The following is a 15572-nucleotide window of genomic DNA, read 5'->3' as shown; positions in this document are numbered from 1 at the left end:
ACATAGCCAGAGGAGGTCGATTTGACTTTACCGCATCAAACAGGACAAGACAAAACAAGGAGAAAGCTTGGTCAAAGCACTGATGCATATGTATCCATAGATAATAATCTGGCAGAGGAGAGAAGAGAGAGAAAGAGGGGACAGGTATGTAAGAGATGAGTGTAATGGCAACAGGTAATCAGAAACAGCTGAGTAGAATGAAGGTGCGTGTGAATGGGAGTGTAACCAGGGTGTGTGTGTATGTGTGATATATATATATATATATATATATATATATATATATATATATATATATATATACTGAATAGTGTTAGGCAATGATTTGTGATAATTATTGCAGCACTTAAGAAATAACTTTACTTTTATGAAATTAATAAATTCCACAAATAACATTTATGAAATGAATAAATTCCAAAGAAAGTCACATGGGTTTGAATCTACATGAGTAAATGATCACAATGTTTATTTTGTGGTAATCTATTAAACATGTTTTGAGAGCTGATATTATTTATATTTTGATGCCTAGGAAAATTGTGATTTCATAATACATAATGAATGATGCAAGAATCATAATTTTTACTCTTGCATATCTTCCACTAGTGAGAATTTGAAGGGTCATCTACTGCAAGAAAGGGACACCTGCTGCAGAGACCATCTTAGTCCAGAAGGTGGTTCACAGAGAGACTCCTGCAGTGCAAAGTTTTCCTGAAGCTCAATTAGCTCTGATTAAAGAGAAGCAGCACTAGCCCATGGGCAGATTTTCAGGGCTTCAGTTGAAAATTCTGCAATGTTTTTGACAAGGAATGGATTTTAGTAAGACTTGTTTTCCCAGAGGGAAATCTCAAAAGCGAGTTTGGAAATTTTCAATCAGCTTGTCCAGGAATTCAGCATGATTGTGATAGTGTTGTGTTCCTGCTGTTTGATTCAAAAGCTTTGGGAAGTGAAACAGGTCCAGCTGTAAGTCACACTTGATGCTCCAGTGTCCACACACAACAGCTCCAGTGTCTCTTCTGAAAGGCACAGACAGCTGAATGTTAGGTTACACACTGTGTTATTTTTACCTTTGTAAATTTACCTGTGTTATTTTTATCATTGAGATGAGAGGTAATGTCAGATAGAAATGCAACAATTTCCATTTTTTCTTCATTCTGCATGAATTCCACGAATTGTTTTGCTTTTGCACTCTTCTGATCCAGCAGAAAGGTTTCCAACTCTTTCCGTAATGTCCAAAAGCGCTCCAGTACCTTGCCTTCACTAAGTCACCGGACATTGTTGTGGAGGAGCAAATCATCAAATTCTGCAATCACCTCTGTTAGGAATGAGCGCAACAAGCGATGCTGCAGAGCAGATGATGACCTCAAAAAGTTCTCAAGTCTCATTACTGTTGTCTTGACCTCTGCATACTTTTCTTCAAGACTGGCACACAAAACCATCTAATGAATTATGCAATGATATGCTATGAGGTCAGGGTGATGAGCTCTCAAGCGTGCCACTAATCCCCTCTCTCTTTCAGTCATACATGGAGCTCCATCAGTAGCAATGGAAATAACATGCTTCAGGTCTGTCTCTCTGTCTCTCAACATCTGCATCAGTGCTTCATAAATATCATCCCCTTGTTACGGTTTCATGAATCCAATGTCTCCCTCTTGTGTGTTTGTGTGTTTGTGTGTGGGGGGGGGGGGGGCTTGGTATCCAATCTCAGGTTGATTATTAGCACCAGCTGTTATCACTTCCCTCTCCCTTTATATGTTCAGTGATCACTGTCTCATGTTGTCAGATCGTTGTGGCTTCCCCGGTGTCGTGTCCTGTTCCAGTGTTCTTCTCTCACCTTCCTTGTGTGGATTATCTGTGTAGTGCATCATCTTCGTTTGGATTCTTTGTTCCCTGGATTCCTGAGCACACCGATCACTGCACGCCATCACCGGGTTGCCCGTCGAAGTCCCTGCGTCATATTTCACCTGAGTGTTTGTCCTCTGACCTGTTGTCTTATTCTATGAAGATCTAATAAACAGTTTTACTTGCATTTTGCATCCGTCTCTGTATCATTACAGAACGATCTGACCACATCATGGATGCAGCAAGTTCAACCAGTTTGAGCGAATTCATTTCACACAGTATCACAAGAATGGATCAGCAAGAAGAGAGCATCTCTAACACAAGTCGGGCGGTACAAGCACTTGTGGCTCATTTGCTCATTGCAGCTCACTGCAGCTCCCGCTGCGCCACCCACAACGCCCGTTCAACCCACCCCGCCAGAGCCGGATTCCCAGCCAGAGCCACGACTGTGCATTGGGTCATTCAGGTGAACCTGACTACTGCAGAGCCTTTCTCACTGGATGCTCCATGCATTTTTCGATGCAGCCACGGACTTTCTGTCACGGGCGTGCAACAAGATGAACCCAAGCGCAGACAGTACACAATACAAACGGGATTTATTGATATAAAACAGAAAACAAAACCCACGAGGGGGCAAAACAACACAGGTAACGGGTGACTAGACTGACAAGGCTTAACTATATAAAGACAATAAACTTCACTAACAAAAACTCTAGACAAAGTATTCACAGCAACAACAATTCACAGATACACATTTCACAATGAACCGACAAAGGACAGCAAACACAAGGGGATTAAATAGGGACAAACTAATGAGGGAAACAGGTGAATATTAGGAGGAGATAATTACTAAATGAGGGTAACAAGGAGGGCGGGGCTGGGAAACGAGACAACACAAGCACATGGCCAAACTAATGACCAAGCGCTTGTACACAAAACATGGGTCTGTCATGATCCTGCCACAAGACTAGAGAACTACTAAAACACAAGGCAGAATCATGACAGAACCCCCCCCCCCCCCTTAAGGAGCGGCTACCAGACGCTCCTCAAGAGGACATTAAACACGAGACATGACCGACTGAGACAAAGACACAAACCAGCAAAACATGACGAACAACAACAGTGGCAAACAAGAATAAACGATAACAGGATTGGGGTGAAAAATAAGAAAAAACAAACAAGGAAGGGGAGGTGGGGGAAACACAGTGTCCTTGGGGAAAAGTCCGGGGTGGATAGGTGAACTGGGGGTCTTGGGTTCACGGGAAGGGGGCTTAGGACGAGGAATGCGGGATGACTGGGAACCATGAGGAGGGGTCCTGGAGGGAACAGTCCAGGGCTTAGTTGTGACAGGGGTGGCTGAGGAAACACACAGGGTCTTGGGAACAGGGGAAGTCACAACAGGGGCGGCAACAGGGGGAACAGGAGGAACAGGGGGTCTCTCCGCTGCCGACTTGGATACGGCGCTCTCCGCTGCAGCCTGGGGCACGGCGCTCTCCGCTGCAGCCTGGGGCACGGCGCTCTCCGCTGCAGCCTGGGGCACGGCGCTCTCCGCTGCAGCCTGGGGCACGGCGCTCTCCGCTGCAGCCTGGGGCACGGCGCTCTCCGCTGCAGCCTGGGGCACGGCGCTCTCCGCTGCAGCCTTGACAGGGGCCTCCAAGATCCGGACTAGGCTCTCGAGGTACTTAGATAAAGTATCAGCAGAAACAGACCGCAAAACCTCTTTGGCAGCTGAATCGGCCACGGACCTCTCTGCCGCACTCACCACAGTCTGTTTCCCCACTGCTGCAGCGGGTTCTGGGACAGCGCTCACGGCTGCAGCGGGCTCAGGACCAGGCAAGGACGACGGTTGGGAGGTTCCTCTCCTCCTCTTCTTCCTTCTGGGCCGTGGTACCGAGGCTGTAGCTGGACTGGTGACTCTATGGAGTTCCACGGGAATTGGAACAGGCGCTGGGAAGACAGTCCCGGGATGTGTAGACTCCGTCGATGAGGCCTCTGATGCGGACTCCCAGGACAGCCGTCTTCCCCGCTTGCCGCGAAGAGTAGCCACTTTGGGAGTAGTGGAGAAAACAGTCTGGTCCCCCAGCGTAGCCACGGCAAGAACACGACCCTCCGGGATCACGGGCAGCATGCCAGGTGGAAGTGGGCTAGTGGCACTGGGCGGGTCTCTCCGTGACAGGTGGGCCACCATCTCCTGGAAAGGACGACAGACCAGCCTCTCCCGTTTAGCCAGAGGGGGGATATCATTAAGGCCCGCAATGAGGTAGCGATTAAGGAGGCTCTCAGGTAAAAAACACCTCCTCTCCTCCACGACCCGGACATACTCATTTAGAGATCGTTCTTCCTGGGGAGGAATTGGCAGTTTTCCCATCTTGGAGTCGGAGATGGCCTTGAGCCACCAATCCTCCAGAGGGTCCGCTGGAGACTGAAGGGACGAGGACAAACTGTCTGCTGGGTTCAGTTGTGGTCGGTTCATTCTGTCACGGGCGTGCAACAAGATGAACCCAAGCGCAGACAGTACACAATACAAACGGGATTTATTGATATAAAACAGAAAACAAAACCCACGAGGGGGCAAAACAACACAGGTAACGGGTGACTTGACTGACAAGGCTTAACTATATAAAGACAATAAACTTCACTAACAAAAACTCTAGACAAAGTATTCACAGCAACAACAATTCACAGATACACATTTCACAATGAACCGACAAAGGACAGCAAACACAAGGGGATTAAATAGGGACAAACTAATGAGGGAAACAGGTGAATATTAGGAGGAGATAATTACTAAATGAGGGTAACAAGGAGGGCGGGGCTGGGAAACGAGACAACACAAGCACATGGCCAAACTAATGACCAAGCGCTTGTACACAAAACATGGGTCTGTCATGATCCTGCCACAAGACTAGAGAACTACTAAAACACAAGGCAGAATCATGACACTTTCAACCGTGAACAGTCGAAGGTAGCATTTGTACTCACATTGCTGTCGGGTAAAGCGGCTCTTTGGGGAACGGCGGTGTGGGAGAACCAGGATCCATGCTGCGGACTCGCGTGCCAGCGGCGGGAACACTGTCAGCCCAGTTTTCAAACACAAGCCCATGCAGGTGGGGAGAGCTCGGCTTTCCCGGGAGGAGAGAGAAAGGCGGAGATCCCAAAGACTCTGCCTGTACTGTGGCAGAGCGGGTCACTTCATCCACTCCTGCCCGGTAAAAGATCAAGCCCGGTAGTAACTGTGAGGCTACTATCGGGTGGGATCTCCGCCGAGAAGACCTCATCATCGACCCTCCTCCAGTTAAGACTGAGATGGGCAACCCTTACGCACGACACTCAAGCCTTACTGGACTCTTGAGCGAAAGGTAATTTCATGGACTTCAAACTCGCTCACAGACTCCAGATTGCTATTACCTCACTCATGCACAAGATATCTGTCAACGCTCTCAATGGTCAAGAACTTCCCAAAATTTATCACACCACAGAACCCATCACACTCATCACATCTGGCAATCACACTGAGACAATATAATTTCTCCTCATGGATTTACCACTTTCACCCGTGGTTCTTGGTCACCCCTGGCTCACTCAACACAACCCCAGAGTCGACTGGGGTCACAATTCCATATCCACATGGAGTAACAAGTGTCATGAGTCCTGTTTAGTGTCTGCTTGTCTGTCTGTGTCTGGTTCTGTGTTTCAGGAGGAGGCAGTGGATTTGTCTAACATGCCCGCAGAGTACCTCGACCTGAAGGAAGTGTTCAGTAAGTCACGTGCTGCTTCTCTTCATCCGCATCATACCTATGACTGTGCTCAGGGGCGTCGGATTGGGGGGATAAAGGGTACCGAGTACCCAGGGCCCGAGGCGGGGGGGGGGGGGGGCCTTAGAAGTCATTTTTTTATACATACATATACATGCACTAACATTTGTATAGCATTTATGTACAAATAAAAAAGTTCCTGTGCAAAACTAAACTTGTAGTTAGGCACTGGTTTGGTATAAAAAAGTCATTTCCATGCTGTGCAGGGCCCCACCACCCCTCTCGAATCAATGTAAATGGTACAACCCGCAGGTCAGGTGCTTCTGCTACGGACCCGCGGTGAATCAGTTGATGAGAGACAGGAGGAGCTGGAGTGAGCTGTGATAGGAACTAGGAAGACAGGGGAAGAGTCATGTCTTTCCTTAAAGGTGGTATCAGTGATTTCAGGCCCAAAAATATTGTATCACATTCATCTAATCTTTCCTAACGATCCGCTAGCTGCCCGCCCCATAAGCATGCCGTCAAAAAAACGCGTCTCTGTAGGCAGCCTAGGCTCTGAGATCTGCACACAAAAACAAATGGTTTAGCCAAACACTCAAAACCAAAACAAATAGTGTTCGAACCAATCACCGACAGGGGGAGGGTGATGTGAGGTTTTGTGCTCATGCACGGCTGCACGCGAAGTCAGAGCTGAAGAAAAAGCTGGTTCAAAACCTCACAACACCCTCCCCCTGTCGGTGATTGGTTGGAACACTATTTGTTTTGGTTTTGAGTGTTTGGCACAGCACAAGGACTATGAATCGGCATCAAAGGCACAATAACTGGAATTTAAAACTGAAGAAACAAATGATCAATAAACTGTTGGACAGATAAACACTAGGATTTGTGCGCTCGACATGTCTTCGCTTTGTGCCGTGAACTTTTAAATGCACACTTGCTGTGACTCCATGTCGCTTTGAGCACATCATTCTGCGCCCGCGATGCGCATAAGCGCTTTGTGCGCTCTGTTTTGAAGCGTTTCATATTATCATGGTTTTGCGCACTGAAAGATTATTAAAAGCCTATTATTTTTTTTATACCTAGCCTGCTCAATGCATTTAAAATAAGCATAATTTAATTGTGTATTATTTCTGTGTAGTGTAGCGTAGGCTATATAAATACAGTTCTAAATTCTTCACATTAATATATAAATATAAAATTGATAAATGTATGATTGCCTAATTGAATTGTATAAGAGTACTAATAGCAATTTGTTTTTATTAACGTGTAGATTTGATAAAATTACTGTGTAGATTTTTTCAAGAATTACTTTTTGCTGCTGATTTATAGGCCTACACTCAATAAGTTTAATAAAAATACATAATAATACATTTATGTAATATTTAAAGGTGTTAACCGTAATCTTACACTGCAAAAATCAGAAGTTTACATGAAAACACTGTATATTTCCCTCCATTGTCAAAATATAACACCCGCAAAAACACAGATCGTTAGCGCCTATTTTACCGCATTGCTATGCAAATTAGCTTGCGCACGCTCTTACATTAAGTACAGAATTGTTCTCAGTTTAATGCACATCTTAATGATTGAAAATTACTTATTTTAAAAACGTAATTCAAAGACTGAATGTCTAGTTTTGCGGTTAGTGTACCCTGTGCTTCTATAGTCTGCATATATTTTAAACAGACAAATAATCATCAATTAACTTGTACTTTTGACAATAAAACAAAAATATATTAATCAGAGTGTGGCTTATTTTGTTTACATTTTAAGTGTTTTTATGATAAAAATGCAATACCCCACCCATTGGTATCACTATGGTATTTGGTAGGGGGGCCCAGCAAGATGGTTTGTACCCAGGGCCCAAAATTTGGTGCTACGCCCCTGACTGTGCTATAGAATTACTGCCAGGTGAGTCTCCGCCTAAAGGCAAGTTATATTCGCTTTCTGTTCCAGAAAGGGAGGCTATGGAGAAATATATTTCTGATTCTCTGGCATCCGGGTTCATTTGTCCTTCCTCTTCTCCAGCAGGGGTGGGGTTCTTTTTTGCGGGGAAGAAGGACGGTTCTCTGCGACCTTGCATTGATAACCGAAGGTTGAACAACATCAAGGTAAAGAATACTTATCCTTTGCCGTTGATGTCTTCAGCTTTCGAGAGATTGCAGGGAGCATTCATCTTCACAAAATTGGATTTACGTAATGCCTATCATTTGGTTCGCATAAGGAAGGGGGATGAATGGAAAACCATGTTTAACACCCCCAGGGGGCACTTTGAATATTTGGTCATGCCTTTTGGGCTGTCCAACTCCCCAGCGGTTTTCCAGGCACTCGTCAATGACGTGCTGAGAGACATGGTTGATCAGTTCATATATGTCTACCTGGTTGACATATTGATTTTTTTCGTCTTCTCTCCAGGAACACGTTCAACACATCAGACGAGTGCTTCAGAGGTTGCTAGAGAATGGGCTTTTTGTCAAGGCAGAGAAATGCACTTTTCATGCACAGTCTGTTCCGTTCCTAGGTTACATCGTCTCATCTGAGGGAGTTCGTATGGATCCTGATAAGGTTAAGGCTGTGGTAGATTGGCCAAGTCCAGATTCCCGTAAGGCCCAACAGAGGTTTCTGGGATTCGCCAATTTTTACAGGCGTTTCATTTGCAACTTCAGCCAACTAGCCGTGCTTTTATGGACTTTCAAAACAGAAACAACCATTCACTGACATCATAAAGCCTGGAAGAGTCAGGAATTTTTTTAATATTACTCCGATTGTATTCATCTGAAAGAAGAATATACACCGAGGATGACTTGAGGGTGAGTAAATCAAGGGCTAATTTATATAAAATTATATTTGTCATCACTTACTCACCCTCATGTTGTTCCAAACCTGTGTGAGTTTCTTTATTCTGCTGAACACAAAATAAGATATTTTGAAGAATGTCGGTAACTAGACAGTTGACAGTAGCCGTTGACTTCCATAGTATTTTTTTCCTACTATTGAAGTCAATAGCTACCGTCAACTGTTTAATTTTTCAAAATATTATCATTTGTGTTCAACAGATGAAAGAAATTCATACAGGTTTTGAACAACTTGAGGGAGAGGAAATAATGACACTGAACATGCGATGGTTTTAATAGTTTAATTAAAATATTTTTGACAAGAACATTGTTTGGATTGTTTTTTGTTTTGTAGTTATTCTGAAGTTGCATTATAATATTATTACCTATAGATGTATATACTGTAATAACTACATACATCATTATAATATAATATAGAGAGACTTTATTTGTCCCATAGGGATAATCATTTCCACACATCCTTTTTTTCCCTTCTTCCATAGCACAGAAATATCACATATAAGAAACACACAGAACATTTAATCCATATCCAAACACACAGCTTATTAAGACACCCACATAAACACGTCAGAAATGAAAACTACATATCTGACATGGGGTGGGGTGGGGTGGGGTGGGCAGTATTACAGTTTGTTCAGCGCTGTGATGGCGGTGGGGACAAAACTTTTTTTGAAATAGGCTTTAGTCCAGGTTAGTGCTCTGTATCTGTGACCGTCTGGGAGTAGTGTGAAGAATTTATTCAGGGGATGGTCTGTGTCAGCTGCTATTGTGCGTGTGATGGCTGTGTCATTCATGTCTGATAGGCTGGGTGTGGGGAGATTAATAATCTTGGAAGCAATATGTGTGATTTTAGTGAGTTTGTTTTTGCAGGTGGCGGTTAGCATTGTGTAGAAACAGGTTGAGCAGTACAGCAGGGTGGGTTCAATGATGCTTTTGTAAAGTAGGAGCAGGAGGTGAGGGGCAACAGAGAGGGCTTTCAGTTTGCGTATTACATGTAGTCTTTGTTGTGCACGTTTCTGGATGGCAGTGACATGTTCCTTGAAGTTTATTTTATTATCTATAATGAGTCCCAGGTATTTAAAGCTGCTGACCTGTTCGATTGGTTGACCGTAGATGTGGGTATGGTTCAGTCCAGGTGGTGATTTGGATGTGTACATGACCAACTCTTTTGTTTTGTCTGTGTTTAGTTGGAGGTAATTGTCCTGACACCACTGTGAAAACTGTAAAATTGAATCCTGATATACTGTGATGGAGTTGTTGTTGTTGAGTAATCCAACTATGGCAATGTCATCAGCGTATTTGTAGTAAGTAGTGACGGGTGATGGGCTATTACAGTCGTTGGTGTACAGGGTGTAGAGGAAGGGGCTGAGAACACAGCCCTGTGGGGCACCAGTGTTGGTGATGATGGTTGATGATGTTGTTGAGCCAATTCTAATGGTCTGCGGTCTGTTGCTGAATAAGTTATGGATCCAGTGAATGAGAGGTGGGGGAATGTTGAGGTGATGTGATTTCTTGATGAGCTGGTGGCGTTGAATTGTGTTGAAAGCGGAACTGAAATCAATGAAGAGGACTGATGCAAAGTTTCCAGATGTCTGTAGGTGTTGAAGAATAGGATGGAGAAGGCATGCCACTGTGTCCTCCGTACTTCGTCTGGGTCTGTATGCAAATTGATGTGGGTCCAGGTGTTGTCTGACGGGAGGGCGCTGAGCAAGTCCTCACATGTGGTAGAGTAGTCATGGGTGTCAAACCGAGCAAAAAAGTTATTTAGGGTGTTGGCAAAGGTTAATGGGTCTGATGCTGTGATGTGGTTCTGTTTTTGTTCCTGTCCAGTTAGTTTTTTGACTCTTTGAAAAGCTTGTTTTGTGTTCATGTTACTGAATTCCTGCTCCATTTTATCTTTATATTTCATTTTGGCTTTGGTGATGTCGTTTTTTTGTCTGTCTATTGAGTAGTTTGAGAGTGACCCAGTCCTTCTGCTTGAAAGCTTTTTGTTTTTGTTTGAGAGTGAGCTTGATATGGGGGGTGATCCAGGGCTTAGAATTTGGGTATCTGGTTATGTTTTTTGTCGGAATAGTTGTGGTGATGCAGAACTTTATGTTGTCCGTTATTAGTGAAATACGCTCATCCAAACTTCCCTGAAAAACATCCCAGTCGGTGCAGGCGAGAGAGCCCTGCAACTGTGCAATTGCGTCCTCCGACCATTGGGTGATGCTGTGCGTTTGTGGCTTGATGCATTTCAGTTCCGGTTTGTATTGCGGGAGGAGGAACATGACATTGTGGTCCGAGAAGCCGAGTGGAGGGTGAGCCTGAGCGCTAAAGGCATCAGTTATATTACCATAACACAAGTCCAGAGTGTTCTCTTTTCTTGTGGGAACATCCACGTACTGTTGGAAGGACGGCAGTACATCGCCGAGGATGCATTTATTAAAGTCCCCTAAAATAAACTCCGGTGCCTCGGGGTACTTGGCTAGCATGGAGTTAGCCACCTCGGCTAGTATCTCCGCGGCTGCCTTGATGTTAGCACTAGGAGGGATGTACGTACAGGTGACAACCACAGCGGGGAATTCCCTCGGGAGGTAAAAGGGACGCAAGGACAGGGTCAGCATCTCCACTTCTGGTGTGCAGGCCCTATTATGGACTTTGATGTTCTCACACCACCTGTTGTTAATGTGGACACAAGACGCCGCCACCTCTCCCCTTGCCAGACTGGCTAGTTCTGTCGGCCCTTATGATGGTGAAATGATCAAGACTGACCTCAGTGTCTGGAGTATCCTCGTCCGGCCAGGATTCAGTCGATGATACAGGCGTCTTTGAAGGCTCTCTCCGTCAGGTACTTGGCATGCAGCAGGTCCATTTTATTCCGGAGGGAGCGGACATTCACCAATATGATGGAGGGGAGAGGGGGTCTGAAGGGACGCTTCTGAAGTCTGGTTCGCACTCCGCCTCGTCTGCCTCTTCGCCTCAGTTTTACCTCTGGCAGTAGTGAGATCGCAGGCTTCTGTTTGAGCCGGATGGAGGACCGTAGATGTAAAAGATCCTCACGGCTATAGGTGAGTAGTCCTTGGTTGCTGGTTTCGCTTGATTCTAGTGCCAGCACCGAGTGGATGCTAATAGTCCAAAATATTATAAGTGCGATTCTGATTGCTTTGTAGAGATCAAACATTGTAGACAGACGAGACTTAACAATAGACAGGAGACAGATTTTCACAAAAGATTTCACAATAGCACGAGACGCTAGACAGTTATACAACCAAAACAAGCGAGAGACATGAGACCGCTATGGATCACAGACAGAAAGTGTGTCGTCGCAGCAGAGCATGCGCCGGAAGTCACTAGTGAACTAGTGAAATAATATTATCATTATAAGTAATTATTTTGAAAATTATAATAATATTTAGCAGTAATGTATCAATATAGATATTGCAGTACAATACTGTATAATTAATTACAGCAGAAGCAGACCAAATGTCAAAATACAGTAAAAATACAGTAAAGTACTGTTTGTTGTTTACAGCGCTGATCTTGTGTACTGTAAAGTAAATTACAGTACAGTTACTGTAAATCAAAATACAGTAACTTGCTGTCAACCGTGCTGCCAGTACTGTACTGTAAAAATACAAGAAAATCGTTAACAGTGTAGATAGATAGATAGATAGATAGATAGATAGATAGATAGATAGATAGATAGATAGATAGATAGATAGATAGATAGATAGATAGATAGATAGATAGATAGATAGATAGATTGATTGATTGATTGATTGATTTTACTAAATAAATTATAATATTCAGATAATACTATAATTGTACACTATATAAACTATATGTAATATTTGGGTTATTAAAGAAATGTTCCACCTGTTGTAAGCAGACAAATATGAATCACACATGACTTTTGGTTAAAGCTTTGGTAAACACAGCTTGGGACTCCAGGGGGATTTTGAACTTGGTAACCTGGAGAACATGAGATGTGTCCAGATGACACACGGCTGATAGACATGTGAACAGATACAAACCACATATTTACACACAAGCCTTCACATGCACATGAAGAGACACACAAACACACACAACGGTTAAAGGGGAAGTGGAATAAAATCACCACTTTGTATCACGAGGCCTTTGAAATCATAATATATAAGGCCATACAGCAGCACAAATAACGGCATCTGATCTTGAGTGTTCACTCGGAAATCAACAGCAGAAGCTTCACCCATCATGAACGTCTTCCTGATGTTAACCGTTATTGTAGCCAGCATCGTTCTGTCCGGTGGTAAGCTTCACATTCATTATCTGTCTATTATACTTTGCTTCAATCACTAAAAGTTAGCTGGTTTTTGCTGGCCAAATATCTCCATCAGGACAAATATGGAATATTATTTCTAAACAATACTCTCTAACAATGTGCGTATGTAGTTTCATTTGAAATGAACATCAGCATTTCAGCATTTTCCTTGGAGCTTGCTTCACATTCCTCAAAGCCATTTCACACTGTTATTTTATAAATCCCTTTTTGCACAAGATTAAAAAACACATGTGAGTTAAGAGTTGTGCAACTGATGTTGATCTCACTTTGCTTATTTGGCCTTCCAGCCTTGCTAACCGTTGTCTATTTTCCTCAGCTGTGCAGCCTCTTGGCACAGGTTACAACAGCCGCTGCATGTGTCTGAAGCTGGAGTCCAGGATCATCCCGCCGGATAATCTGCGGCGTGTGGAGATCCTGCCTAGAGGCCCTCACTGCAAAACTACTGAGGTTATGTAAGTACTTCCTCACGGAGTCATGCGTCTTCCTGAAATATTTCAATTTAGTTAGGTATAAGATGTTGTAAATGTTTGAGGGTTTTTGTCATAACTGAAAATTGCACAAGCTTGAATTTTATTAGCTGATCATTTATTTTCATAGAATTTCACATCGGGCTTGAATATTCTAATCAGCATAACCATAAAACCTAATAAACACACTAACTTTTAAGATTTTTAATGTTTTGAAAGAAGTCTCTTCTGCTCACCAAGGCTGCATTTATTTGAGCAAAAAAATTATGAAATATATTACAATTTAAAGTAACTGTTTTCTATTTTTATATATTTTAAACTATCGATTTTGAAAACAGTTGTGCTGCTTATAATATTTTTGGGAAATCCATGATACATTTTTACAAAGATTCTTTGATAAGTATAAAGTAAAAAAAAAAAAACATTTATTTGAAATAAAAATATTTAGTGAAATTCTTAATGTCTTTACACTCTTGATTGTAAATTATTACATTGTTTAAATTAATAAATTTTAAGATAACTGTGATTTTTGTACATGTACATTTCTGAAACATACCTTAGACAGTTTCCTCTGATAACAGATCACTCTAAATTGTAATGTGGACTCATGCATTTTCGGTAAAGCTGCTTTGAAACGATGTGTATTGTGAAAAGCACAATAAATGTAAATTGAATTCATTAATTTAATGTGTCCATGTTGAATAAAGTATCTTACCGACCCAAATCTTTGAAACAGTATTGTATCTTCTACATAAATCTTTTTTCTTTTCTTTTCAGTGCTGGTTTATCAAGTGGAGAAAAGATCTGTCTAAACCCCAGGACACCTTGGGTTAAAAGACTCATTCTCTATATTGAGAAAAAACAGCGAGTGGCCAAGAAAGCATAGAAGACATTTATGTTGTGACTAATATTGCTTCTATCATTCTCACTACTCACAAGGCACCTTAGCTCACTATGTTTTGGAACAGAGCACTTAAATGCCAGTTCTTGCCAAATAAGAGTTTTGTATTCTTGCATTCTGAGCCCGTCATTTTTACTGATATTTGTTTGTCCTGTCTAAAGATTTCAAGATACCATGAACCCAATGATGTGCTACACTAAAGACAGTCTGTTACACTGCATATATTAATTGTTTTCGTTGTATACTGATGCAATCAGTTTTCAGTGTTGTTCGTTGAAAAGTATAAAAGTTGTGGAATATATGGAAGATGTTTTTTAATAAATCCTTTCTTTTATCAAATCAATTCTACTCACTTTTCTTGAACTTGTAGGGTCTCCAACTCCCCTGCTAGTCTCAAAGTAATTTGTCCAACTTTGTAATTTGTCTTAGCTGTCAGCCCCAGTACACTTACACAGGTCATATCAGTTATGAATTCCTCAAGATGTTTTCTCAGCACATCTCCCGCTAATTTCTCAAAACAGTAATGATTATTACCAGACATCCTGAATATTGTTAATCATTCCCTACGGCAAGGATTTTTTCCTCAAATTTTTAAAACTGCCGTTGTTCTTCTGTGCTCAGTATACAGACCAATCTCTAATCTTCCATTTCTTGTTAAAAATAGTACCAATTTCCAGCTCAATGACACCAATAAACTTAATGAAACATTTCAGTCTGGCTTCCTTACAAACCACAGAACAGAGAAGGCCTTGATAAAGGTTTTAAACAATCAGCAAGTTATACAGGACTTGTTTTTTTAGATCTGAGTGCAGCTTTTCACACCGCTGATCATGAGATTCTACTCGACAGAAACGAGTCTGTCAGGTCCAGTCTTGAGAAGCAGGGAATACTATGCTACACCTCTAGATGTTGTGTCATATATTGTGGCGTTCCTCAAGGCTCAATTTTGGGCCCTCTATTATTTATATAATAGAAGTAAATTATAACAATATAATTGTGGATGTCACAGAACTTTCTACTGTTGAACAAAGATAAGATAGAAGTACTTCACTTGTTATCATAATGTCGTAGAGAAACAATCTATTGCTCCATATCTTGCTTTTTTATTACTAAAAGTCAGTAGCCAGGTCAAGAACTGAAGAATCATGTTTGACGGACGGATAAAAAAAAATACATATCAGCAATTTTTCTAAAACAGCCTAGAACGAGCATGAAAAACTTGTTCATACTGTAAGGGTGGATTCCTGCAGGGGTTCAGTCTGCAAGAAATGCCGAATGACTAAAGAAACGTTATTAGCAAGATGGTAGAAAACTGCACATGTCTTGTCTATTACCAACCACTGCCACTGTTATCACGACGAAAATAAGCGCAGTTACAATAGCTTAATATTTGTGGGAGAGCGTTGCTATAGAGAGTGACGATATTTTATTGCAATATGAAGCACTTCAAAG

The 15572-nt window shown here is 42.4% G+C and overlaps 1 protein-coding gene across 1 annotated transcript; it reads left to right on the top strand.

Annotated features, from left to right (window-relative positions):
* Nucleotides 1-12664: 12664 nt before the first annotated feature.
* Nucleotides 12665-14456, top strand: LOC308707386 (interleukin-8-like; the record flags this gene model as incomplete). The annotated part of the gene is made up of 3 exons (XM_081393843.1): nt 12665-12719; nt 13069-13204; nt 13997-14456. The coding sequence occupies 3 exons, from the start codon at nt 12665-12667 to the stop codon at nt 14103-14105; spliced, it is 300 nt and encodes a 99-aa protein (XP_081249969.1). The 3' UTR covers nt 14106-14456.
* Between the last annotated feature and the right edge of the window lie 1116 nt (nt 14457-15572).

Source organism: Scardinius erythrophthalmus, assembly GCF_964197995.2.
Source record: "Scardinius erythrophthalmus genome assembly, chromosome: 2".
NCBI lineage: Eukaryota > Metazoa > Chordata > Actinopteri > Cypriniformes > Leuciscidae > Scardinius > Scardinius erythrophthalmus.
This window is presented reverse-complemented; position numbering and strand designations above follow the sequence as displayed.